General features: G+C 40.2%; 2 protein-coding genes across 4 annotated transcripts; one reads left to right on the top strand and one right to left on the bottom strand.

Moving 5' to 3' along the window:
• Positions 1–1,326: 1,326 nt before the first annotated feature.
• On the bottom strand, positions 1,327–17,460 carry LOC136439145 (uncharacterized). 2 transcript variants are annotated; one of them, XM_066434351.1, is made up of 27 exons: positions 17,308–17,460; positions 16,301–16,389; positions 15,861–15,948; positions 15,133–15,309; positions 14,609–14,848; positions 12,989–13,140; positions 12,559–12,705; positions 12,223–12,355; positions 11,754–11,924; positions 11,333–11,471; positions 10,895–10,986; positions 10,545–10,763; positions 10,162–10,290; positions 9,661–9,827; positions 9,360–9,475; positions 8,835–9,001; positions 8,284–8,457; positions 7,710–7,885; positions 7,018–7,262; positions 6,274–6,332; positions 5,929–6,084; positions 5,426–5,587; positions 4,952–5,110; positions 4,249–4,389; positions 3,732–3,832; positions 3,199–3,332; positions 1,327–2,152 (listed from the first exon to the last, which is right to left on the bottom strand). In XM_066434351.1, exons 2-27 carry the CDS (start codon positions 16,357–16,359, stop codon positions 2,016–2,018), a joined length of 3,840 nt encoding a protein of 1,279 aa, XP_066290448.1. In that variant the 5' UTR covers positions 16,360–16,389; positions 17,308–17,460; the 3' UTR covers positions 1,327–2,015. The 2 variants fall into 2 exon arrangements, with proteins under 2 accessions (XP_066290448.1, XP_066290449.1); XM_066434352.1 differs by having other exon boundaries at positions 16,301–16,379.
• Positions 17,461–17,870: 410 nt separating this feature from the next.
• Positions 17,871–26,341, top strand: LOC136439143 (DDB1- and CUL4-associated factor 11-like). Of its 2 annotated transcripts, XM_066434349.1 has the most exons (17): positions 17,871–18,061; positions 18,192–18,288; positions 18,766–18,833; positions 19,189–19,289; positions 19,631–19,733; positions 19,894–19,937; positions 20,224–20,281; positions 20,900–20,968; positions 21,520–21,577; positions 21,843–22,028; positions 22,377–22,466; positions 22,633–22,696; positions 22,956–23,071; positions 23,239–23,278; positions 23,564–23,611; positions 24,266–24,324; positions 24,715–26,341. In XM_066434349.1, exons 2-17 carry the CDS (start codon positions 18,205–18,207, stop codon positions 24,910–24,912), a joined length of 1,386 nt encoding a protein of 461 aa, XP_066290446.1. In that variant the 5' UTR covers positions 17,871–18,061; positions 18,192–18,204; the 3' UTR covers positions 24,913–26,341. The 2 variants fall into 2 exon arrangements, with proteins under 2 accessions (XP_066290446.1, XP_066290447.1); XM_066434350.1 differs by lacking the exons at positions 17,871–18,061; positions 18,766–18,833.
• The last annotated feature ends 26 nt before the right edge of the window (positions 26,342–26,367 follow it).

Raw genomic sequence — 26,367 nt, 5'->3', positions numbered from 1 at the left:
TGTTTTTGTACAAGGACCGATGATATACATGGATGTCCCAGGCGTAGATAGTGATACTTAATTTCCCTACAAGTTGGAAGTGTATCTTGCAGTCAGTGATCGACATTTTCCGGTGCACGTATGCCAAGGTTTTCATCGTCAATGCTCCTATTCAGGTCACGTAGTCTCCGCACGGCCCACGTTGTCTACGTGCACTACCAAACGCGAGCTCCCCGCTGTGTAAATCGATTTGGATGGCTCTTGGGTAGAGGGCCACGTTATTCACGGTCTCTGAAGAGGGTGTGTTTTCAAACGGCACTCTACTAAATTACACCAGAGTTAACACGTTTCGGTATCTGTATGCGCATTTGCGAATAGCGCCAAACGTTGCAAACACGACTTGGGGAGGATGAGAAGAAATGCCCTGTCACAACGTCACAAACCACATCTTCGACCGATTTGCGGGACCAGTCTACGCGCGCCACCTTGCGGGCATAAGTATGCTAACACGCAGTGCTGAAGAAGTGGAATGTTTATGATGTTATGTAAAATTATGTTCGAAGCACAGAAACACATTGCGACTACTAAACGTTTCTAGTTTTAATTACACATATCCCTTTTTCCCTTTGGACGTATGCATTGATTTCCGCTTTAACTGTGTTTTTGTCTTATCCAAATATTTAGATTTAAATGTTTAATTGACTTAAATATTCTATTTCCCATGCTGTAAAAGTGGCGGAGAGGATACACATTGTATATAACCTGAGTCCACCATCACTTTGTTTTGTCCTTTAGCATGTCTGATGTTTTGTAAATAAACTTTAAATTAAGTGTTGTGTTGCTATCAAACCTTATCGCTTGGTGGATTTTACCCACAAACTATACAAATACAGTGTCCTTACTAATGGGTATGCGAGCTGGAGGTCGTCATTTCCCCATTAGATTGAGAAACAGTCTACTAATCTCATGGCTAATAGTCTAAAGTGGACTCCAGGTAGAATAGTGTTTCTCAATGTAACACTAGTGGAGATCTGAATAAAACAAACAAAATCTAACTTCAGACTATTGTATACTTAAGGCATTTTGCAAGAACAATAAATACTATGAATAGAACGATGTGGATAGAATTAAATCCTCTATTTATGATTTTTTTTTCATAATGTCTAAAGGCGGGGAAGCAGCTGGCAAACCCGAATAAGTGATTAAACTGTTTAAACATCAAAGCAAAAGAAGGGAACAAGAAAGCATGTGTGTGCTAGCCATCAATGAAGATGTCTATCATCTGATAACATGTCTTACAGGGTTTGTAAAAGACACGTCTGATTGCAGAAGAAAGAAACAAAAGCATAAGCTTTAACAAAGTTTTACTAAAAACATAAGTATGACTGTCACAAAACAACTATCCGTTCTCAAAAATGTGTCCAAGTTTCTCTAGTACCAAGAATGCACAGAAATGACTATCATAGGTGTAAAAATATAGTTATCTCTTTATGATGTTAATTGGTGTTAACCAGTCACATTACATTACTTAATAACAAACTGTTGGCATTGTCATTGTACAAATGGCCATTGTACTCTTAGCAATAATAAGTTCATGTGATGTGCCTAACTCTTCATAAGATACAAATAGAAGACATACCAACATAATCTTTTTTATAGCTTGACAATTGATCACTTCGTATTGGTAATGAAATGATAGGCTAAAAATCCAAATGAAGCTTGTATTACTATGTTTATTTACTTCTTTTTTTCCCACATCTACCTCCCATTAAAGGTTAACTGACAGGTAGACACTCTCGTTGTGCGAATGTGAATCCCTTAGCAATATCAAGTACCTGTTATGTGTCTAACTCTTCATAAGATACAAATAGAAGACATATCTACCTAACAGTGCAACATCTTCATCCTATCTACTAAAATCTTTTCACCTCTATTCTCCTTCACATAACAGTGTTTCCATCCGTCATGTTTCCCCTACTCCCTGGTGGTACCACAATGTTTGCATGGTGATACCAGTGTTTACATGTCCCCCCCCCCTACCCCCTGGTAAAGAGCTGCTTGATCTCGTCATCGTTCAGGTTGCCTATCCATGTCTCCCCTGCCTGCACTGACAGGTCAGACAGGTCCTTCTTCTTCTCCAGCATCGCATCTATCTTCTCTTCAAATGTGTTCTCTGTCAGGACAACAAAAGATACAGTAAACAACAAGGCCACAGCATGGCCAGGACCAAAGATTTAACATAAGAATTATGCTGCAGTACCAAGGTTAGCCACCAGGAGACCCAAAATCAACCTTGACCATCAACATACCAAATACCATCACAATCCAACCAGAGGTACCTCAGCTATTGCGCCAGACACACAACACAGAACTGGACCAAAACTATATTTCTATTTTTCATGGAGGTAACAAGGTACAGTTCACAGAACTCTGCTTTAATTGTCATCAAACACCATTAGGAGTAGCCTCCGTTGCAGGCTCTGACGCGGCTTTTTGGGGGGGCAAAATAATATGTTTTGCAGCCAGCCCGTAACCATCAGCCAACCCTGTAACTAATAGCCTCTAGGCGGCTATTAGTTACAGGGTTAGCTGATGGTTACGGGCTGGCTGCAAAACATATTATTTTGCCCCCCAAAAAAGCCGCGTCAGAGCCTGCAACGGAGGCTAATTAGGAGAGTAGGGGTGCCAAAAAAGTAAGCAAAAGGAAATGGCTTGAAGTTGGAAGAGAAAAAAGTAAGCCTCCATAGCCTCAAATCTGGGTTCTGATATTGCCATCTATGATGCAAGACATCAGAAAACAGTAGCAATAAGAATACAGAATGAAATACAATACAAAATACTACCCTCAAGGCTAGATTCATCATAGTGCAAAAATTACGGATCTAGTTGGATCAAACATAAAGAGAAAATATAGACTTGGATATGACTTCCAAACGATTCCTGATAAAAACTGCATTCAGACCATTCAATCAGAATTTTCCAAGCTTTTCAAGCATAACAAATTGGCTTCTTTCCTAAAAACCTACATGATCCTGACCTTGAGCAAATCTGTGTGAAGAGACCTTATATCCATGAAAAGGACATTGTAGCAGCAGAAATATATTTCCCTTGAGTTTAACATCCAAGTCATGTCTACACTTTCACCCTGTAGAACTTTGTGGAGATATTTTCTATCTTCGTTATTCTGTATCTGTCCATCAAACTTAAACAATGTCTGACCTGAGATGAAGCGATAGACGAACACGGTCTTGGTCTGTCCGATGCGGAAGGCGCGGTCGGTTGCTTGGTTCTCCTTGGCAGGGTTGAACCACAGGTCATAGTGGATGACATGATTGGCAGCTGTCAGGTTCAACCTGTTAAGTGGTTTGGAATCCAATCACTCACACATTCAAATTTGTTTTTAAATCATTTGTTCCTATCTTTGAAATATGTATCATACATAAATAGAGAAATTATGAGTCATTTTTTTCTAGTATTCATCTAGTATTCTCCTAATCAAAACAGACTGATTTTGCACAGTGGGAATGGTATACAGAAACATACATGTACACAAGCAACTTCCAGTGTATGTACAATAAAATCACCTTTTTTCTACATATCCACATGCTCAACAACAAACTAAGAAACACCCTTTTAAAAAATAACTTTCTCAGCAGAGGTAAGAATCAGACGTTCCAAGTCCTTGTGAGGCTGGGTGTTCTAAGACGTCTTAGACTCCACCAGACATGAGACAGAGTTCTGACAGAACTTACCCGACCCCTCCTGCCTGCAGAGACACGATCATGATCTGCCTGTGTGGCTGGGTCTGGAAGGCAGTGGTGGCCTCATCCCTCTGGTGCTGGGACATGCTTCCCTGTGATTGGCCAATATTCAAAACACATTAATGAAGAGCACATAGCTGTATTGGAATAGTTTTGAGATTGCACAACAATGTACATCCTGTGGTTACATGTTTTGTATTAGGGTACACAAATTCAGCAAGGTCAAAGATGCATTTCAGGGCTGTTAGATTTTTTTGAAAATGCAAACATTTCACACAAAAAAACTCAAAATGGCTACAACTGCAACATGGTAGCAGAAAATGTGGTCTCAAGAACTCATTGAAAGGCCGGTACAGCATTGGAACAAAACATTTGACAGGAGAAGAGAATTAGTAAGAAGGTAAGATTGAAAATGGAGAAACATACAACTGAGCCACTATCACTGCTTCTTCATTTCAAGGAACAGTTAAGCTTTAAGTGTTTCAAAAAACAGCAAGACAGTCCGCACCTCGAAGATGAGTGGCTTGACCTTGAAGTGTCCCTCCACCATCTGTGCCATGAGTTTGATCATCTGTACGTACTGGGAGAAGATGAGCACCTTCTCCCCCTGCTGCAGGATGGGCTGGAGCAGATCCATCAGTACCTTCATCTGGAGTGAACATCAGTGGACATCAGGGGCATTACAGGATCAGAACAGGTCAGGAGGGCAATGAAGAATCTTTTAGGGGTTACGTTTAGTATGCCAACCTCTATGGTAGGTCATTATGAACTGAGTCTTCAACATAATGATGAACCTTCAATTTCTGCCTTGTATTACATTTGTTCCTTTGTAAAAGGAGGACAACTATAGCAACACTCCACTAGGGTTGTTGTGAGTGCCTGTCACACAGCAGGAAAATAGATCGGCCAACAAGTCTGCAAGCTCTAAATGACAGCAGTAATATGCCTGGTGTCCTCTTAATTATTACATAATTTTTAGAGATCGGCTCATGTTCGCAGGTCCCAGAGCCCGTTCAATGTGATGTGGTAGATTTTCAGTTGAAAAATGTGCTCGAGTCTCTTTAAGCGATCAATAAATACAGCCAATGCTTGTTGATGTTTCCTATAGTTCAATACAGGGGCTATAGGAAATTTAGGGACCTTTTCACATTCAACAAACATGAAATCCTTAAATACCCTGAGTCTGAGTCAAAGACATGGCTGATCTTTACCTTGCCAGATGCCTGGATGTCCCTGTTGCTGTTCTTGGTGAAGTTTGCAGGGTGGTTGCAGATCTGCTTGAGGAATGTCATGGTCTGGAAGATCACTCCTGTCCTCTCCTTCTTCGCCTTGGCCTCTGCCAGCTTCTTGACCATGTTCTGAACCACATTCTACAATACAGCGAAAAAGGGTGGGAAATGCAAATTATGAAACTAATTGTCCGCTCCCAGAGCCAGGACAGGCCAAACAATTATTTTCAAAAGATGCCTTCCCTGCAGCTTGAAAACTGGTCAGTATAAGTTTTAGGATTGGCACAAACATCTACTGTTTATTTTCCGTTTTGTAGATCTTCACATCATATCAAATGATAATGTAGAAGCCACAGCCTTTACTTAGGCTACCAAACTTCAAGGAGAGCCTGTTGGTTGTGACCATATATTACTTCATACAAAAAAAGAGACCAGTAAAAAAAATCTGAGCACTACCTCATACAAGGCAGCTTGTTCAGCAGTCAGAGAGTTGTACTTGGGCGTTGTGATCTTGTCGGGTAAGTCCTTGATGATAGATCTGTCTGTCTTCAACCGACGTAAGAGGAAGGGCCTGGTTATAGCACGGAGCGCCTCCACACGATCAGGGTCACGGTTCAGCTGGAAACAAGTGAGAGCATGATTTCAAAAGCAATCTAACAAGGATTTTTGTCTACGATACACACTTTTGTTGCTTTATGCCCAATCGACATGGCAGGGTTAATGCCAATTTCTTGTGATAAATTTTAAGAGTGGCAAACAAGATGGAACGCATCAATCTTTGGATGCAGTCACAATTGGGGAGGGTGTCAAGATACTCAAAAAGCAAAAGACTGCCTGTTGCAAATTGCAGGATTTTCTCTTTGAATGCAACCATATAGTCAAACAAGAGTGTCAAGTGCATCAGGACCTGACCACAGGGTTAGAATAGAAGTAGTTGAAAAAACTAGGTTTGTGCCTACCTCAATAGGCTTGGCATACGTGTGTGTGAAGTCCTTGTTGGTTCCCAGGTACTTAGGGAAGGTGAAGTCGAACACAGACCACAGCTCGGACAGGTTGTTCTCCACAGGAGTTCCAGACAGGGCAACATGCATCTTAGTCTTCATCCGCTTCATTGCCTAGTGAGGGGGAGGAATGGAAAGAAACTGACTAAAATCTAATGAACCAGTCTACATGTTGCTTTATGAGTCTCAATCGTGGTACATGTAACTGTACTTCTAAAAGCCCATTTCTCAGCATTAAAAGTCATGTTTCATATAACTTTGTAGTTGACAAGTATACAATAGAAACTAAACTCTGATCCTTACCTTTGCTGTCTGTGACTTGCAGTTCTTGATGTACTGAGCTTCATCAATCAAAACCATACCTACAGAAAGACAATGCACATTAGAAAGTTGTCAAAGTCTGTCAACATTGCCGTCATACTACTAAGTCCACACTGCCATCATTTAGTGTGTCTTTAATACTGGTATTGTCTACCTGTCTGTTGCGCTAAAAGAACCATCAGTTTTGGAACAAGTGATGAACACCATTCACAATGACCTCTTTCCAAGACTGACTACCATCCACACTTACTCTGTCCTTGGTGCTGAATACCTTCACACTATCTTACTCATTGCTTACTACTATTCACTATAACCCTGTCCTTGGTGCTGAACACCTTCACTGTCTTACTCATTGTTTACTACCACCCACACTTACCTTGTCCTTGGTGCTGAATACCGTTCACATAACCTTACTTAATGTGTTAAATACCATTTACACTCCTTGTCCTTGATGCTGAATACCCTCACACTGTCTTACTTATTGAATTTGTGTTATTAAATTTGTGTTCAATACAATTCACAATTACTTTATTCCTCTGTCCTTGGTGCTGAATACCTTCACAGTCCCTTTCTACCATTTACTCTTACCCTGTCCTTGGTGCTGAATACAATTCACACTGCCTTGCTCACAGTATTGAATACTGACCATACTGCTTTGTCTATGTTGCAACCATTCATGTATAATTTGTGTAATCAGATATCCACAAACAAAACAACAAAACCTACTGTATTGAATCTTTGCCAGAGAATCAACGTCGATCCTAACGATGTGGTACGTGGTGATGATGATGTCAGTGTGCGGAATGTCCCACGACAGACGCGCACGCTTCTTCTTCGGCCCGTCCCCTGCAGACGGTCGCTTCCCCGCGCCGTTAGGCGTGTCCGCTTGATTCTCATACTCCTGCAGCGCCAGGTCATCCGACTTCCCGTGACATTGGCTACTGGGGAGCATCCTACCTGCACCGTAGTACCTGTGTTCAAGGGAAGGAGTTGGAGTCTACAACATTGTTCAACTGTACTTAGGACAACTTTCATAATGGCCTGGTCTCTCTTGATAACAGATGTAACTGACACACAGTTGAGTGCATTGATAATAATACCAGTAGAAAAATTGCATCTTAATTTTACACAACAGCATTGGTCAGTAATGTTCTCACTTACCTCTACAGTGACTGCAACTGACAATGGTAACAGATTAATCTGCGCCAATAACAATAGTACCGTTTGATGTTAAGGTCATAATCATTTTTTTTTCAGGTTTCTTTTCAAGATTAAAGCAGCAAAATATATACAGCATCTGTGCCTTTCAAGATATTTTGTAATACTTGGCAATTAAGCCTTGGCACACTGAAGTAGCCAATTGGCTACACATTCTTTATTGCTTACAGAGTTAGGCAGCAGGAAGAAGGTTAACCAACCTGGAGACAGTGAGAGACGGTGCGAATCGCTGGATCTCCCTCTCCCAGTTACTCATGACACTCGTGGGGACCACCAGTAGTACAGGCTCCTTCAGGGCACCCGTGTTCTTCAGGTGGAGCATGGCGGCAATGGACTGGATAGTCTTCCCCAGACCCATGTCGTCTGCTAGGATCACCTGGAAATAGTCAAAGTTTAAGTTTGAGAGATAAAGAGAGTTGAAACAAAGGATTGGCATAGTCATGGTCTGATGAAAGTATTTTTCATTAAGTAAAAGTAACCAAAGGAATTTAATTTCGTGGTAGGAAGAAAATGGAGTGTTCGCAGTTGTTTTGAGTTCGCGTTTGAAACAATAGTAGCGCTACAGTCACACAATGGAACAGCTTTTCCAGGTGGTTTTAAGTTCGCAGTAAAGTGTTCACCGTGAAAACCATGAACATAAAACCAAGAAGATTTCTGCATTCACAGTATTGCAGCACGGGTTTGTCTAGATAAATATCTCTATGTCTAGGTGATGTCTGCAACACCTAATTTAGAATGCAGAGTACCAGGCAGTGCTGTTTGGAGAAAACTTACCCCAAAGCCATGCTGTACGTTGGACACGAGCCACCTGTATCCTGAGACCTGGTACGGCCGGAGTGTTGCCACCAGGTTGTGAGGTATGGGATGTTCATCCACCCTCTTCACAGACTCTACCATAGAGTTCAGACTGGCAGACAGGTGGAACATGCTATCTTTTAACAGGGACTCCTATGTGTTGGACAAAACACTTATATTTCAAAGTTTGTACATGGTTGAAAAATACAGTATGACCCTTTTGCAAAGAAACCTTGAAATGAATATAATGAGAGCATGAACTTTGATGAGGAGGAGTTCCATGTAGTATTGACAATGTCTGTACTCCAGCACTGACTGGTTACTAAAAGTTCCTGATATCTATTTTTCAAAAGACCCCCAAAAAAAATCAAATATGTGAAAATACTCTTTCCCTTTTCTGACATGAACAGACATTGTACTTTACTGTGTCTGAACTTTAAAAAGTTCCTGGTCATGACTTTGTAGCTCTAACAGCTAGTATTGACATCCAACAATTAATGGCTTATCATGGTCTGTACCCAAGCCATTACCTTCAGTAGGTCCAGGGGGGAAGGCTGGGGTGGCTTCTTTTTGACCTTGTTGAGAATAGCCGTCATCTCTTCAGGCTTGAGAGAGATGTACTTGTCCCTGAACCTGACCAGCCCCTCCCCACTTTGTAGCAGCCTCTGGAACTCATGGACAGAGATGTACTCATCCCCTGCAATATACCAGAACAGAAAACAGATCTTAACATCTTCATACTGTTAAACTGTGTCTACAACATTTCTACATGTTTCAACGTTTTTAACAAGACACACATAGATTTTGACTTCTCCATCTCTGACAAGTGTAAAAACCATCATTGGAACATGTTACTGTACATTCATTAACATTTGCGACAGTTTTATTTTGCGGTAGGAGATAATGGGAGATGTTTGCTGTGTATACATTTGCAGTTGAAACAATTCTGTAGTGCAGTATTCATACAAGGGAGATGTACTAAAACCATGGCTAAAGTATAACAGTGTTCTACAAAAAAAATTGCAGCACATGGTGGATCATTGGATGGTACTTACCGATTGAGATCTTCCAGTCGTACGTTAGTAAGTCACCGATGGTGAAGAAGGACTGCTGGCTCCTGGAAGAACCTTCCAGCTCCGCATACACAACAGCCTTGGGCTTCAGGATCTTCCTGTTGGACAATTGTAATAACAAAGAACACTGGTGATACACTGTGAGATTTCTGTTAACAAAAACTTGCAACGAAATGCAACTAAAGTGACAGGTTCAAGGGACCACGTAGGATTGTTACTTTGACGCATTATATGTTTTTAAAGGACGACCATTGATCAGATATGTCTGGTTGAAAGTTTTTACTTGAGCTCCTTCGGAAGGATCACTTTGACTCCCAGGTTGTTGAAGACCTCCACTGTGTTTAAGATGAAGTCTTCCAGTTGTGCTGCTGTCAGGGCGATGGAGTCTTCCTTCAGCAGTCGTCCTACATGGGGGAGATAGGTGTGCAGGGTGGCCAGGAACTTCATGGCCTGGGGTGATAAAAGACAAATCAGTGGCTGTATCAGTAATGTACAAGATATTGGATGAGATGAAATGTACCAAGCAGTCAAGATCAATGTTTTTTTATAGCTGTTCACTTACAAAGATATATCTTGAAATTGCTTTAAAACTTTGCTCTTTTGTACTCAAATCTCAAATTTGATATCCACATGCAAAATGAAGAAAATACTGTCCAATGGTAACAATTTACTTTTGCAAAACATCTTAACTTTTCTCTGAAACAATACCTGTTAAACCGAGGTTATGCGTTCTGGGTTTAAAACCACATGCAAAATGACAAAGATCTGTTAAACACGCTCTTACCTGAGCTTTGGCCCAACTGTTGCTCATCAGGAAGCGTCTGATTGGCTTGTGTTGAGCTAGTTCATTGTCACTCATCCTTACCCACAATTCCATGGCATAGTGATCTGGGGGTGGTAGCTCCTGTGGAAACTGAGATTTAGAGAGGAAAAATTCTTGAGAAGGGACACCATTATTCATCAAGTGATCTGACTTGGCATGTTGTTGCGAGATTGATGTTTAAGTGTGTATCATACTTTTCTTGTAGTCAATACGACCAACACTTAAGATATCAGAATTATCAAACATTGTTGCTATGGCAAATGGTCTTACACATGGACCATGCATAACTTCAGAAAACTGTAAAGATGTGAGATCCTGTGATATTAAGAATAAAAACTACATACTTCAGTTTTGATCTTGGGTCCCTTGGTCTTCAGAGGACTGATGTGGACTGCTACTTCCAGGTCAGTCTTGATCAGGTCAAACACACCAAAGTATTTGGTGATGGCCCGTGGTACACTCTGCTGGGCAATGGACTGGATGGCGTACTCACTCCCACAGAAGAAAGCCAGTGACTCAGGCGGAGGGTTGTTCTTCGACTTCTTGTGCATGAAGTGTAGATCCTGGAAGAGGAGATAAGAAAGACAAAGTACATGTATCAATGTGGTCAACGTGTTGCAGTAAAGCTGACAGAGATGCATGAAAATAAAAGTGAATTAACAAACATGAATCAAAACCAGAGTTTTTTCCTCACCTTGACGAATTTGGTGATGAGAACAGACAGGACATGGAGGGATGCAGAACGTCCACCCAGAGGCATGTCATCCACTTCAACACAGGGGTCATCTAAACAACATAATAAAGAACTTCAGTAGCAACATCAACTTCTTCAACTGATATGTTCTTGCTTGTTACCAATACTGACCTGTAGGGACCAATGGTCAACAGTCAAATAAATGCACACATACAACAGCATTGGTTGTGTTCATTTGTGTAACATTGGCAAATGGAGTTGGACAACCTGAACATTAGAGGTGTTATTCTAAGCTAAGAACATAATTTGATGATGGAATGATTCATTGCCTGCATCTTGCCTTACATTACGTTTATTTCACTTACTACCTTTCAGACAATTTAAGACAGTTGCAGCCTACTTCAGCGTTGAAAATGCCACAGTAATATTTTATATCACCTTCAGGGTAAATCTTAGTAAGATTGCCCAACTGTTCTGCCACCAGCTCAGCAGTGTGCACCGGCCTCCAGATGATTTTAAAGTCCTTGATCTTGTCTTGCTGTCGTCGAGACAAAGGCAGCACATCAGGGATGAACACCTGCAGAAAAGACAATAAAGGGCATTTTGAACACTTTTACAATGCTTTCACACCTGGCACATCTTGGATAGACTGTGTCAAGAAAGACATAAACATGTGCAGCCTCATCAGCGTGGTCCCGCTGGACATGGTGTGAAGACTAGCTGATACTAGCTAATTTCCAGTGTCAGAGACCCTCTGCGCAGTGTGATCAAAACAGTAGATACTACTAATACTACACATATCTCAGAAAAAAGGGTTTGCTAAACTTGCAAAAACGATAAAGCAACAAGGTTGTTGTACCTGATTCCTCATAAGCATCATGGCGACCCTACAGGTGTAGAAGTAGAACCTGTAGGAAGGGCTGCCGAAGTCAGAGCTGAGCCACAGGAAGAGCTGCATGGCTGTCTGCAGATCCACCTTCAGCCAGGTTTCCTCTTCTTCCTTTCCATCCACCCATACTGGCATCACTTCCTGGAAATAACACCAATAATAATGCTTACATTATAAGATGTGGCAACTTTTTGGTTGGCAGTTACGTGAATGCTGAGTCAGTCTCACAAAAGGATACTGTCCAACAATCCAACTGAAGTTTACGATTGAGCCTTAAAAACAAATTAAGTTTGGCTGCACTTTCACTTGTGCACTTTCACTTGTGCAATTTCACACTGGTTTTCTAAAAATTGTTTTGAGGGTGCAAGGTAACATTACCTCCTGCATTTCTCCAGACATTTTACATGATATATATACACAAAACATGTGCAGCACCTACCGCAGTGTATGGCATCTGGTTCTTGAACACACTTGTGATGGTGACCCAGTGGGTTCCACCAGACCCCTCCCCATCGATTGAAGTTTTCTTGTCCCAGACTGGGTTGTGGATATGAAGCTTTGCTGAGTCAAATCTGATGGAAAAAAATAGACATTTGAGGTCAAATACTTATCAAAACAGAAATATTGAATTAATGTCCAAAACATTTTTATCTATAAATCAAAGTTCTTCAGTGTTCACTGCTTTACACAAGCCCAGGTTCTCATGAGATTAAGGAGTTCAAATTGAATTAGATTAACATTTCTATATTTACACAAAGTAAATGCTTCACTGTACTTTGCATCCAGATACAGGCGGAATCTTGCGGCTGACATGATGTTCTGTACATCGTCGTGGTCTAGTGAACTCAGCCAGTGGGCTGAGCCTGCTTTCCCAGCATTCATCAGGTCATCAAGCACCTTTGTACCCTGCTTGGCTGCATAGCTGGGAAGTTGCAAGAAAAACAGAAATTCATCAAAACTCCAATGTTTCAAACTAGACTTTCTGACTATAACATGATATAATTTTGTACTCAACACTTTTATACTACTTTGACAACTTTTAATCAAGTTAAGAGTGCTGTGATAGTAACTTATATCTTTAAAATACATTAATACTGCTATTGCTTAAAAATATTGTATCACTGCCCAGACAGTCTAACTGCCAGGGCAACTTTTCTTGCCAACATGTTGCAGTATCATTGTATCACTGTTGCTGTTCTAAGTACCTGTAAAATTCCTCCATCACACTCTTATAGTCCAGCTCCAGTGAGAAGGGAGGATTGCTCCTCAGACAGCTCAGGATGAAGTCAGACATCGGAGGGATTTTAAGCAAGGGGCACGGCAGGAGGTTGTCATTCACTTCTTTCTCTGTAGATGGCTGGAATGAAAAAAACATATATGTATCATGAAGTTGCCAAGTCAATGCAAACACTAGAGGATGAGTTGACAGAAAAGGCTCTCCAATATGGGATATGTTAGTCAATTCTGATGTCTAAACATCAAAAGACAGAGCAGAGAAGGTAGTAAGGTTGAGGTGTATGAAAACAACAGGACTGACAGTGGCATGTTTTGTGCTTAACAACAAAAATTCAATACTGTAAGTCTACTTAGATCCGCGGTATAATTAGATCCGCGGGATCCGCGGCGACCTCTGCGCCGCGAATCAATTTCCCCGCGGATATGTTTATCGTACTTTTGCCCCCCTCCCCACATATACGAGTGAGCTCGACTTCAGGGAAAAGCGACACATAAACAATGCACGCGATTGTGTAAAACATGACAAGCTTTTACACAGTACAAGTTAACAAGTGATATTACATATGATTCGCAGGAGTTTGGCCGAGCGGCGTCGCTACTCCCGACCGCTACACACATAGAGTAATTTACCGAGAAATCAGAAAATAACTATGGAGATACACGCCACAATTTTGGCTTTGCATTGTTGTTACGGGCGTGGGGACGCCGTTTACCGGCGTACAATCACGCTCTTTTGTTTCTTGCTATTGTTATGCTTGCAAACCATCGATATCGGTGCCTTTGACATATGTTGATCTCATTAAAAACCTGTTTTTCAAGAAAGCCAGCAAAAATACGTAAAGAAAAAAAAAGATTTTCGCCCGAGCATTTGAGTCCCTACGCTGTGATTTGCCGCCATTCGCCGCCATTTGTGGTCGTATTCGGTGGAGAATCTATCCCTTTAATTTTCTTCCCGTGGAAATTCTGCTTAGGTAGGGTAGATGAGTCGTGTTTACGCCATGATTTTACTTCAAAATACAGCGCGCTAGCGGCAAGGGCCGGGCTGGGCCGCCATCTTTGTTTACTCTTGTTTACCGCCTGTTCTAAGCGCTGATTGGTTTGAGTCAGAAAAACTTTGCTCTGATTGGTTGACTGCAAGATTTCACGTGATCACAAGGCGGGAATTCCCCGTCACAGTTTCTGCGTGGACCGCATTTTCTGACGATTTTGAAGCAGTTTTGTGGCGACCTTCGTAACATTCTTGATTTTTAAAAATTAACCAAACATTTTCTGATGGCAATGTTCAGTTATTTTTTTCTACTCATCGCCCAGCGCGAATTTAGAACCACCGCGGATTCTCCATTTGCCCGAAACCGCGGATTTTAGGCCCCGCGGATCTAAGTAGACTTACAGTATACCATAGACATTTTGACCGCCAAGAAAGATGGTCATGATTTTGCTCATTTTGCCCGTTCATACGCGACTCCTTGTCTTTCAGCAGCAGATCATGTGTCAGGGTCACAGCTAGACCTCCTCCTAGCCTTTTCCCAAGAGTTTACTTTTTCCAGCAGAAAATTATGAAGTACATGTACAACTAATGACAGACATACCAGTTTACTAGGCCTGGAAAGTGGCAGTGGATACCCTGGGTCAGTGTCGGAAGGCTTGATGTTGAAGTAGCCTATAAGATCCACTCCTCTCAGGTTAAACAAGGTGAAGGGGTTCTTGTCGATCTCAGAGGTGATGAGGTAGTACACAGCGGCCATGTGTTTACAGGGGTTCGCTAGGTCCGGGCATGAGCAGATTGCCCTCATCTCATCCCAGTCATCGGGCAGCAGATCAATATCAGCCTGTCGAACAAGAAAGGCACAAATTACTAACTTTAAAACAACAAAATCTAACATGCAACTCTTTGCAATGGTATTGCAAGCCCTAAAGTCCTGTGTATTGGTATGGCTAAAACAGACCTTGTAAGGGGACAGGCCAAATGTTAGAATGATAGAATTAAGAAAAGAAAATACATGTGTATTGTTCATTGATCTCTTGGTGCACCTTCACAAAAACTTTCCTCACACATGGCGCTGTATCTATACCAGGAGAAATTTTCCATTGATTAGAAGGAAGCAAATGTTACCTCTTCAAGAGTGGAGAGTAGCTCGTCTGGGAGGTCACCATTGATGATCTGGCCATACAGAAGGGGGTTCTCATTGATGACATCATACACACGCTGGATGTGCGCATGGTTCAGGAGCTCGAACTGTACCTGGACCGTATATGGACGAGGCATGGTTCCCTGGACCCGGGCTGATACCTGGTTTGAAGGCATGGAAATGATAAGGGCTTTGCATAGCAAGCTCTGAACATTTTTTCATTGAGAGACATTACGAATATATGGCAATGCATTTTAGCCAAAATGCCCATTATACATGACATAGAGAACTTTTTGGTAAGATATGAAACCTTAGAACCATTCTGATACAAATGCTATGCTTCAAAATAAAGGTACTTGCAGCATATTAGCCTGGATGTCAGACCCCCAAACTCTGAAATATCTATAGTGCAAACGATAGATACGTTAGAGTTTGGGGGTCTGGCATCCAGGCTAGCAGCATATCTGTAACACTAACACGCAATATCAACATTAAACAGCTTGTCAGTTTATAAAACTTTGGGAAAGTTTTGAACTTTGTTTGAACTGATAAATCTGGACTTTCTCTGCGAACCTCCACCTCAGTAACTCCATTCCTGATGCAAAAACAATGTTGACTACCTGTAAATAAGTTGCATGTTACAAAAGGTCTTTGTTTTATCCTCTCTTACTCTTAGATCAATCTCTTATAATCTTTTACTTCTACACCAGACCTTTGCCCCATTGATGCTGACATTCAGCACTTTTCCTGTGTTGGCATAGCTCTTCCCTCGTCCAAGCCGTTTATTTGTATCCAAGTTCCTGCAGTTACACAAGGAAGAGAGAAATTCAAATCAATGGCTGTTTTTACACAAAAAAACACCATGTTTCAGTTACAGATGGAACTGTCGGTCTATTTCACACTTACTTGATGAAAGGCATTCCAGACAAAGAAAATATACACAATAGGAGAATAGGAAAAACAAGACCTTGTGAAATACCAGTACACTACAAGGTGTCTATGCAAATGCCAGACATGAAAGAAACAATGCACCAAATTTGCATCAAAGTAACAGAAAGATCTGAAAAGATAGCAGGATAGAGAAGTGTCCATGATATGAGAAAGAAAATTATGTATCACTTTAGACTAGAATGTACTCAAAATGTTACTTACCCAAGAGCATCAAGGAAAGCCCCTCCCCATGCTGTCTTTCCATATGTGTTCCTCACCATCTTGTCTTACTTTAAACCTCCTTGATAAACCTAGTATCAAAGTGTAATAAAAGTCTCATAAGCCTGGACATCAGGTATGTAATCATTAAGAGAGTTCTTTCTTCAATATCAAAGACTCACTTTGATTCAGCTGAAAGATCGAGTTGCAATAATGTCATCTTCCGTCAGCTGCACATAAATGTTTCCCTACACATGCTGTTTGATCATCATCAAATTATTCACAAACAGATTATAAACATTTTGAACTTGATGGCTGTTCCCGATAATTTTGTCAACTTCGCCACATATCAATCTGGAAACCAGATGTCCACTTCAGTTAGGGGTTCACGGACAATGGGGTCCCGTATATGATTGCGCTATTTCGTGAATCAACATCTGTTTTGAGTAAGCGACTTCCTGGACTTTCGCGCCATGAGAATATCAACAACACCCGAGGGACGAGGGGGGTCAGAAAAACAACAGGAATCGTGCAAAGCACAGGCTGTTACGTGGGAAAAACTGATAGAAGAGCCATTTAATACGCACATTTTCTTCAAAGAAACAAACAAAGAATCACCAATAACTGTTGTTCTCAAACTTCACAACAAATTCTGTTTAGATTCAAGCAAGGGGCCTTGATTCAAGTACCAAGGATTCAATTTCAAAATGAGAAGACCGACCTGGAACGTCCAGCAAGATAATTGCTGAAAAAATTATTATTTATCTTCTAAACTTTTGACTTTGATTACTTGTTGTTGTTGCTATTCCTGCTCAACAAAGGCATTCAAAACAGGGTAAAGTTACCGACGAAAGATGTAACTTTTCGTTCAGTAAAATGCATGCCGAGACATGTCCTAACTCGAGTGGAGAATCGCTGCCTTCTTGGTCCTGTGCAGGGTATTCCTGTGCAACATTTTTACAAATATAAATTTCTAAGAAAAATAACGGTACCAAACAACATCAACTCACCCTCGCGTTCACCCACTCTTCTTGTAAATCTTCTTACGATGCAGGGAAACGTCCGTTCATCCGCGACTCTTCGTCTTTCCGCAGAAGATCATGTGCCGAGGTGACAGCCAGACCTCCTCCGAGCCTTTTCCCTGGAATTCACTTTTTCCCGCGAAAAAAAGTTTTCAGACGATTCTACTTAGCTTAGAGGGTAGACCTATCACAATGACCTCTAAGTTTGGAGTCATATAAATAATATCAACTATCATTCTGTAGATTTTGTCAAATCTTAGTTGTTTCTTTCATAAAATGGCTGATTAATAAACAATTGAAATGCAATTGTCAATAAAGTATTTTTCGAAGCCACCCTACATGATTAGTGGTGTTGTCTTAGTCACGTGATAAATCTGCTACTGGCTGAAACTATTTCCGCCAGATTTCAATCCCTAAATCTGTTACGAATGAAATCTCAATACTACAAACCACTTTTGCAATTAAAGTACAAGTTAATTATCACAATGCACTACCGACAAATAACGCCAGAAGTACGGTGATACATGGATAAATGTGTGGATGGATAACTTACGTCATGAAGGTCAAAGGTTATGTTGTACTCGCCATGTTTTTGCCCCAAGCGGCGAAGGATGAGTCGACGTTTTACCCTGTTGTTCGTCTATCTATGCCTGGATTGCCCGACCAACGCTCGTCTGGACAACCTCTTGTGTGCCAGGATTATGTCGGGATAGTCATTGGAGCAAACCGTGTCTTAGGAAAGGTTGGTTACGTTTGTAAACAAATGCTATTTTTATGTGGCTTTACCAGATGTTTCAATTGTTTGGTATAAATCCGTCTTTTAGTGATACCCGGATAACGACATTGTGATACTTTGTCATTCTTTGCTGCAGAAGTTGTGCAGAGATGGACACACTTGTGGGCAGTAGCAGCCCTCTAAAATGCGGTACCACGTCTCTTGATGGGAGCACTGCATATCTTCTGAAACAGGTACAAACTGAAGCTTTAAAGTTGATCAGCTCAGGGGTCCATGTATTTACCGAAATACACCACCGAAATGTCATGACGTATGAACAAAATGGCGGTGGGCCAGATCGTCAAATATTTTCTGCTCGCCTAAGGCGGCCAGTGGTGGTGGAGGTGGTGGTGGTGGTGTTGATGCTCCACAAAAAAAGTGCAGAATTTAAACTAAATTAAACTAACAGTAATAAAGGTAACAAAAACATGAACAATATAATATAAAAAAGTGCTGTGAAGGCCGCCTTAGCTATTGTATGTAAGTCTACTGGGGGGTGGGGAGGCCCATGTGCTGGGCCAACCCCACCTTAATAAACTGATTGACTGAACCTGCTGACACTACGCTGGCTGGTAGGCAGTTCTATTCCTGAATTGTTCTAGGGTAATTGTTCATAGTAAAACTATTACCTCCCCCCCAAAAAACTAAGAAATCATTTTTTACTTTTCCAGAGGGAATTTGGGATGTGCACAAATTCAGGTCCATTCTCAATTGGACAGAGAATCTCCATTGCAGCTGGGTACGTGGTTGAGACACAAGTAACATACATCATCTCCAAGCAGATGTACAGTGGCAGGACAGTGCCCATGGGCCGAACAATATCCAAGTGGCCACCTATGGATACTGCCCTGCTACCATAGATCTGCTTGGAGATGATAGCATGCATTGTAAAGCTGCAGTGCTAGTTAGTTGACGGCTTTCCATACAGAATTGTTTTAATGGTCATTTCCGTCTCACAATTTTGCAACTTTTGTTATTTGCGGTGTTCTGTGTTAAAGCATATTTGCCATTTTAGAATGTGTGTTTACATTATCTCATTTGGAGCCTTTTTTCTAGTGCCATTTGTATAAGTACACTTACATGCATTTTTCCAGCTTCATTCCTAATCGAATGAAAACAGTGGCAGCATATGGTGAGAAGGCTTTTTGTGGAACATTCTCCAAGGATGGATCAGTTTTCCTGAGTTCATCTCAGGGTTAGTATCATATCATTACAGTATTTTGTTTTCACTATCATTCCATCAAACGAAGTATGAGTTTTAAAGTAAAGGTTAAGCAGTTGAACCTCAAATTGAGGACAAAGCATGAGGCACTATGAGTGAAATGAAGCACAAAAAAAGATATTGTTCTAAAAAGCATAGTTTACTAACTTGGATTCTGTGTTAAAAGCAGAAGGCAAGGAAAATATGTAGACAAAGAGGGAAAGTTTTTGCAAATCACTGCAAACAAGTTGACAGTTTGCAGTCAAGTTTTGTACTAGACACAAAGTTAAATCTCTTTGCCCAAGTCAAACCCCTTTTCATGCCTCACCCCACAGATGACAAGATCCGGCTGTACAACACATCACATGGCAGCTTCATGGAGAAGAGATGTATCACAGCACGAGATGTTGGCTGGAGTGTGCTGGACACAGCCTTCAGGTGAGGACTAACCTACAGCCATGTCATACATTGTACTTGTGTACATGATATGGCACATTTGATACATGTAGTACAGTCCATTGGAATGTACACATCTTAGCATTTTTGACCATATTTTTCATGATCTCTTTGACTTCCATTTGTTTTTTTCTCTCCCCAGTCCTGATGGCACCTGTGTTATATACACCAGTTGGTCAGACTTCAGTGAGTAGACACCCAACCTTTCCGCTTCAGTCTTTTCTCTTCCTGACTTTCTTAATGAAGTAAAATGTGTTCTTTCTTAACATATGTTGTTTGCAAGATAAAAGCTTGATTTGTCTTTGTTTTATACGGTGGACAACAAGTGACTAAACAGTAAACTGCACTTGAAATAATCTAAGAAACTTTAAGATAATAGGTCCTTGTTAGACTTAGAACTGTGTGATTATTATTGATATTGAATTCATATCATACTTCTTAATAAAGTATGGAATATTTCTTTGATTTACAGTTCATCTTGTTAATATATCGTCAAAGGGTGTGGAGTCACATATGGCCTTGGACCTCAGGTAATAGGAATTTATGTTGTGTTAAATTGTGTATGTGGGATTGCAACCCTTGTCAAAAGGAAATATCTTAAAGAGGAATGATTACATGCATGATATATAGATGTAGGGGGTATTTTCAAAAGCAAGAAAAGGCACAGTTTTTATTTCGATAAACATATTTGCTGTCTACAAATGATTACTTGAAGAACAGCTATTTTTTCAGCCAAATCTCTTGATAGACCTGTGACAAAAATTCGTGACTCAGTAACTACACCTTTGTTAGAGGTGTGCCATAATTGAGTTAAAAATAGCAGTGTACAATGTATAACACTACAATAGCATGCAGGTGTAGAGCAGGTGTGCCATACTAGGCACAATGGTCGATGTGAACATCCTTTTATGTTATGTTATTTTAGATAAAGTATAATTCACATTTCTAAAAAAAGTCCCAACCCAATCCAATCATGTTAACACTGCATGTAAGTCTTACCACTAGCTGTTTAATTTGTTACAGTGCTAATGATCAAATTGATAATGAGTAAAACAAATAGCCTCATAATACAGTGCTAAACTCTCTTCCAACACTCAGGTATTCTTAGGAATAAAAAACGCCGTGTTGCTTTTCCTTTCTTTTTCCAGCCCCCTTGATCGAGACTTTGCCATCTTCTCTGTGACCTTCTCTCACGATGGCAAGGAAATCCTTGGAGGGTGAGAAGCATAATACAAGTCTGTATTAAAAATTTGATTCAGAATTACATGTTAAAGGACGAAGAGAAAACCAACTTACCAAGGCATGTAGTCATATCTCCAAATGTTTCAAAAAGAGAGAAGAAATTACTGGTTGATCAATCATTAGTTTAGCAATAGTCAACAGTTTGTCTGTTTTTCAGTTTTCAATGTTAGAATGAAGCATTTTATCAATTTATGTTTTGCATTATGCTTCTTATAGACCATGTGTGGTCATCTGTGCATTTAGCCCTTCTGGGCAGGAATATGCAATAAAGACTATTAATGATAATGATGATGACAATAATGATTAAAGATTTAGTACTTTGTCGCAATTGTAAGAATGTAAAGGCGCTACTATTCAATGCCAGCAGTTTGAAAATGACTGGTCGTACTTTGGAACAAACAGCCATGTTTCCATTATAAACTTGATAAATCTAGATCATTCCTTCATTTAATCTATTCTTAAGAATTGCTACTTCAATGTTACAGAAGGTATGAACTTAATAACCATGTATTTGTACATTCCCCAGTGCCAGTGACTGCTACATGTACGTCTTCAACCGAGAAAGAAACCAAAGAACACTAATGGTGAGTTGTCTACTCCCATCACCCCAGATGGCAAAGATCATGTTCTTTTGTTTGCTCATTCTGAACAACCAGTATAATAAAGAGCTAACTGCACAATGGCATGTTGTAGATTTTCTCCTTCAGTAAAGGTGCATGTATTAGGAAGTTGGCTGTCAGTTGTCCTATAAGAAGAGATCCTTTAAACGTAGTGAAGGTAGCCAGTTTAATGAAAAGGAAGGTTAAGTTTGTTACAGATATTTCTAACTGATGTTCAACATAATTCCAGATGGATGCCCATGAAGATGACATCAACAGTGTGAGGTTTGCGGACGAGTCCTCCCATATCCTGTACTCAGCAGGAGATGATGGTGTGTGTAAGGTCTGGGACAGGAGGATTCTGGACGAGGAAGACCCACAACCCGTCGGCATGTTCGCTGGACACAGTGATGGCATCACTTATATCGACTCCAAGGTAGATCAAATCCTGAGAGATATTGAACAAAAATCAAGAGTCTGATTGACAAAATGCTACATGTATTTAGATGCTATTGTGTACATTTGTACAATTCATTGGACAGTACCAGAAACTTTTTTGCTGCCAGTAAGATGAGCTTTTGTCTGTTCTTGTTGGTTTCTTGGGTAAAACAGGCTGTCAATATGTGTGCCATGTATGAATAGCGATAATGTGCAAGTAATCACGTACAGTTTACTATTGGTTAATGCTCAGTTTTGAGTTAAATCAATTTGTGCGATATAATGGAATATGTATTTGTACCTTTAGTAGTGGTGTAAATGACACAGTGTACTTTCCAACCTTCAGGGAGATGGTCGCTACCTCATCACAAACTCTAAAGACCAAACCATCAAACTCTGGGACGTCAGAAAGTTCTCATCTTCAGAGGGATTGGAGGTACGTTTGAAGAGTGGTCAATGTTTGTCTTTATCATTGTGTATAACACTTTTCTTTACTGTTGCATGGAGATGGTCCCGGCCTTCCAAGCAATTGAAAGTTGCTATTTGTCTCCCATGCTTCAGACTGCTATGAGTATGACACTTCCTATGATATTTTTTTTCAGGCCACAAGACGAGCCATCACAAACTACAGATGGGACTACAGATGGATGGCAGTACCGAAGATAGGTCAGTTGTTGTTTCCAAACTTGCATCACTTACTGCCCTTTATGCCTTTCCTAGCATGTAGGGCAGCAACAAGAGATTGCCAGCTTCTTTGGTTATGGTCAATCCTCTGGATACTATTCCAAGTATGGTTAAAGCGCTCCACTTCTTTCGCCACAGTTCGTCGCTATGTATTCTTTGGTCAGCCTTGTTTCCTTTTTCCTTCCAAATTTGTTTACATAAACAAACTTGAATATACCTTTTGCTGTGTTTTTAATAATAGTGCGTAACAGCAGGAGGAAGCTGAAGGGGGACACATCTGTGATGACTTATCGAGGCCATAGCATCACCAAAACCCTCATCAGGTGCAGATTTTCACCTGTACACACAACTGGACAGGTAAAACATGCCACTGATTTGGTGTCACCTTTTGATTCTAATTATTATTTGTTTCATGATTTCCTTGTCAAAGAGCCAAATGAAAACTGTACTATTGGTCATATATTGGATTTTATAACTTGATTTAATGTGAAATTTCTAATGTTACTTGTTTGATTTCTCAACAGAGATATATCTACACTGGATGTGGCACTGGTGCTATCATCAGTAAGTACTTCTGTTGTTGTTTTCCCTTCAAAAGTTCCAGACACACACTTCATTACATGTTGTGACATCAAGAGATTGTTGATTTGCAGCTACTAGTATACAACATTTTGCATCTAGATCTAGTGGCTGCTACATGTTTGTAAGCTAAGAAAGCTTACCTGCCTACCATGCATACAATGTATATATCTTTGAAAATTGTATTACGGTACATCATAATGCAGATCATACCATAGGTGTACCTTGGCTGCACAGATCTTAAATTTTCTATTTTCCTCTCTCCCACAGTCTATGATGTTCTCTCAGGAAATATGGTTGCCAAGCTGATTGGTCACATATCCTTTCAAAGTTACAATGTCAGATATGCAGCCCCATGATGCTCAACAGTTGGAATAGTATCGCTATGGTTAAGACAAATTGGTATCCCTTTCCAATAGATTTAATTGATGAGTGGGTTCTATTTGCATCTGGAGCTTACACCTGGAGTATTGTAAATGCTTTGGTAAATGATTCAGGATATGAGCAAGTGCCTTTTCTGATTAGTGTAATGTTTGAGGGTTCACCAAAATTGAATGTGCAGTTACAGAAATTGAATATGTGAGACGCGTGCTCTTTGCAGTGCTATCCAATATTTCCAACACAGTGTCAAGACATTTGGAATATGATATAGTCAGAGAAAATTACTTCTATTTTCCTTCTGTCTTGTGTTACTTCAAATACATCATAAGAATTTGAACTTAGCTTGAAAGTTCATCTGTGTTGGTAGAAATCATTCTTAAACGAGTATTAACTGTAATTTCCAACACAAAAATTGGACTTACCCAAATTTTCGACCGTACGACATCGGTCTTTGTCAAGGAGTGGTCAAAAATTTGGGTAAGTCCAATTTTTGTGTTAGAAATTACAGTTAATACTCGTTTAAGAATAAGAATTTGAAGTGTTAACGCATAAGTTTGGCTGCCCTTTTGATTAACCTTAACAGTTCACACAAAGCCTGTGTTAGGGACGTGTCGTGGCACCCGACTGATGTGCGGATTGTCAGCAGCTCTGTGAGTGGGATGAGTCTAATCTTATCAAAGCACCATTGTCCTTATGACTCCTTTTGTTTGTGAATTATAGAGCCATTGATGATCAACTTCAGTAGTATATTTTCAAAGAGCCATACATCCATACCTTTAACTTTCTTGGACATGCGTATGATCATTCCTTTGTGGCAAAAAAACAAAACTGTCCTGCCTCTTTTGTAAACTTGCAGAAATTAAAGTCATGTGTGTACATGTGATTCCTAGTTGAAACAGAAGAAAGAGAAATTAGTCCAATTCATCGTACACATAATACTTAAAGAATTAACACAGCTTTATATTCAATATCATTGCATGCTGAAGTAACAGTTGTGAGCAATGTGTGACAACATGATTATTTGTTTATTTGTTTCCCAGTGGGATGGACACATCAACCAGTGGGATTACCAAGGCTCAGATAACCCTCAGGATTCCGACTCAGACTCAGAATACGGGCCGGAGCAGAGTGGCGGTCGACTTGTCATCATTAACGTTAACGGTGTCCGCAGGAGGAGTAAGAGGTTAAAACAACAGGGCCAGGCAAGGCACAAGAGGCATCACGCTGAGGAGTCATAGAATCACCATCTATGTTGTTAGATTCAGACTGTAGCAAACAGTTCATTGCTTCTACTGTTTGTATGTTGAAAGATAGCTGATTGAATTGCACGACTAGCAGGGGCCATTACACTCGGACAGCAGAGTTTGTATTACACATACTAGTTGAAAGATAGAAAGGAAAATTTTAACCATTTTTACCACAAGAACTTCCTGATGAAACTGTTAGCACTCCTCAGGTGCCTTTTTGTACTACAGTAAGTTGGACACTGGTGTGCCTGGCATAATGCATGATGAAGATATTGGTGTAATAGCAAAATATCATTTTAGCCATGAATGGTTACCACGTTAATGCCAGTGCACAATGTTTTTTTAAAGAAAGCTGACACAATGTGAAGTATATGTGGCAAATGGTTTGAATTATAAGTGAGAAGGAGTTCCTGTTGGATAGATGCAAATCATTGAGATCTCAATGGTCATGTTACTTTTTTACGATAGCAAATAAGTTCACAAAAGATGTAATATATCTGTTCTGGTGGCATTCATGAAACAGTTGTGTAGAGGTAGCAAGCTATTGGTGTCTTTTGGGACATCTATTAAATGTATGTATGTTTCAGCTTATGGTTTTTCTTACTTTCGTGATAATTGTCGCATGTTGCACTTTTTTGGTGTTAAGATTTTTTTTCTCCCCAGAATTTGCTGCTGGATAGATTTTGCTACATTCTGTGGAGTTTGCCCTATGAGTATCAAATTGCAAGAATTGCTTAAATTTACTGCTTACTTGCGCCATTGCTTAGTTTCCAACATATGTGTTTGATTTTGCATTTTATTTGTAAGGGATTATAACATAACATAACTTTATTGCAAGTTCATGCCCGAAGGCTAATTGCAGACAAACAAGTACATGGAAATACATGGGAATCGACATAGTTATCTAGTCTACAATGAAAGTTCTATGTTAACTAAGCTTAAGGTTGACTATAGTTGGGTTTGACTTCTTTTTTGAAGGCAGTGGAAAATGAAGAGACCCACGTTTTGTATCGTAAGAGGGTTGGTGGATTTTAGTAGTAAGATTGATTTTTGTAAGTTAGTCAAATGGTGAGAGCTAGGGGAATTCATGTCAGTTTCACAGACACGAAGTGCATTGTTTGCTTTTTTATCAGTCCTGTGAATTGCGGCTGCTTTTGGTTATGATTTGCTTTCTTCACCCACATTATTCAACTACCTTTATATGTTTTCAAGATGTCCATTTTCCTAAATTGTAACTGGTGTGAGGAAGAAAATATTGTCTGAATTTTTGCAATGAATGTTTTGATTGATATCTCTGTACAGAATGTTTTGGACAATATCAGAAGCCTGGTAGGTAGGGATCAAGTTACATTTGTAGCATCTGCTGGACCCACATCTGTCAATTAAAAATTGAATAATGATAAAAGGAATTAAATATCAATTATAACGTGTGACGATCTCATCCTT

The sequence above is a fragment of the Branchiostoma lanceolatum genome, chromosome 7 (genome assembly GCF_035083965.1).
Source record: "Branchiostoma lanceolatum isolate klBraLanc5 chromosome 7, klBraLanc5.hap2, whole genome shotgun sequence".
NCBI classification, from domain to species: Eukaryota; Metazoa; Chordata; class Leptocardii; order Amphioxiformes; family Branchiostomatidae; genus Branchiostoma; species Branchiostoma lanceolatum.
Note: the sequence above shows the minus strand (reverse complement) of the source record. Positions and strands in the feature narration are given on the sequence as shown.

Coding starts and splice junctions, on each gene's coding strand:
- LOC136439145 (XM_066434351.1), bottom strand. CDS start 16,359: ATGGTGAGGAACACATATGGAAAGACAGCATGGGGAGGGGCTTTCCTT. Junction 15,310..15,860: donor TCAGCATCAATGGGGCAAAG/GTCTGGTGTAGA, acceptor CCTTCAAACCAG/GTATCAGCCCGGGTCCAGGG. Junction 4,390..4,951: donor ACATCCAGGCATCTGGCAAG/GTAAAGATCAGC, acceptor TGTTCACTCCAG/ATGAAGGTACTGATGGATCT.
- LOC136439143 (XM_066434349.1), top strand. CDS start 18,205: ATGGACACACTTGTGGGCAGTAGCAGCCCTCTAAAATGCGGTACCACG. Junction 19,290..19,630: donor TTTCCTGAGTTCATCTCAGG/GTTAGTATCATA, acceptor CTCACCCCACAG/ATGACAAGATCCGGCTGTAC. Junction 21,578..21,842: donor GAAACCAAAGAACACTAATG/GTGAGTTGTCTA, acceptor ACATAATTCCAG/ATGGATGCCCATGAAGATGA.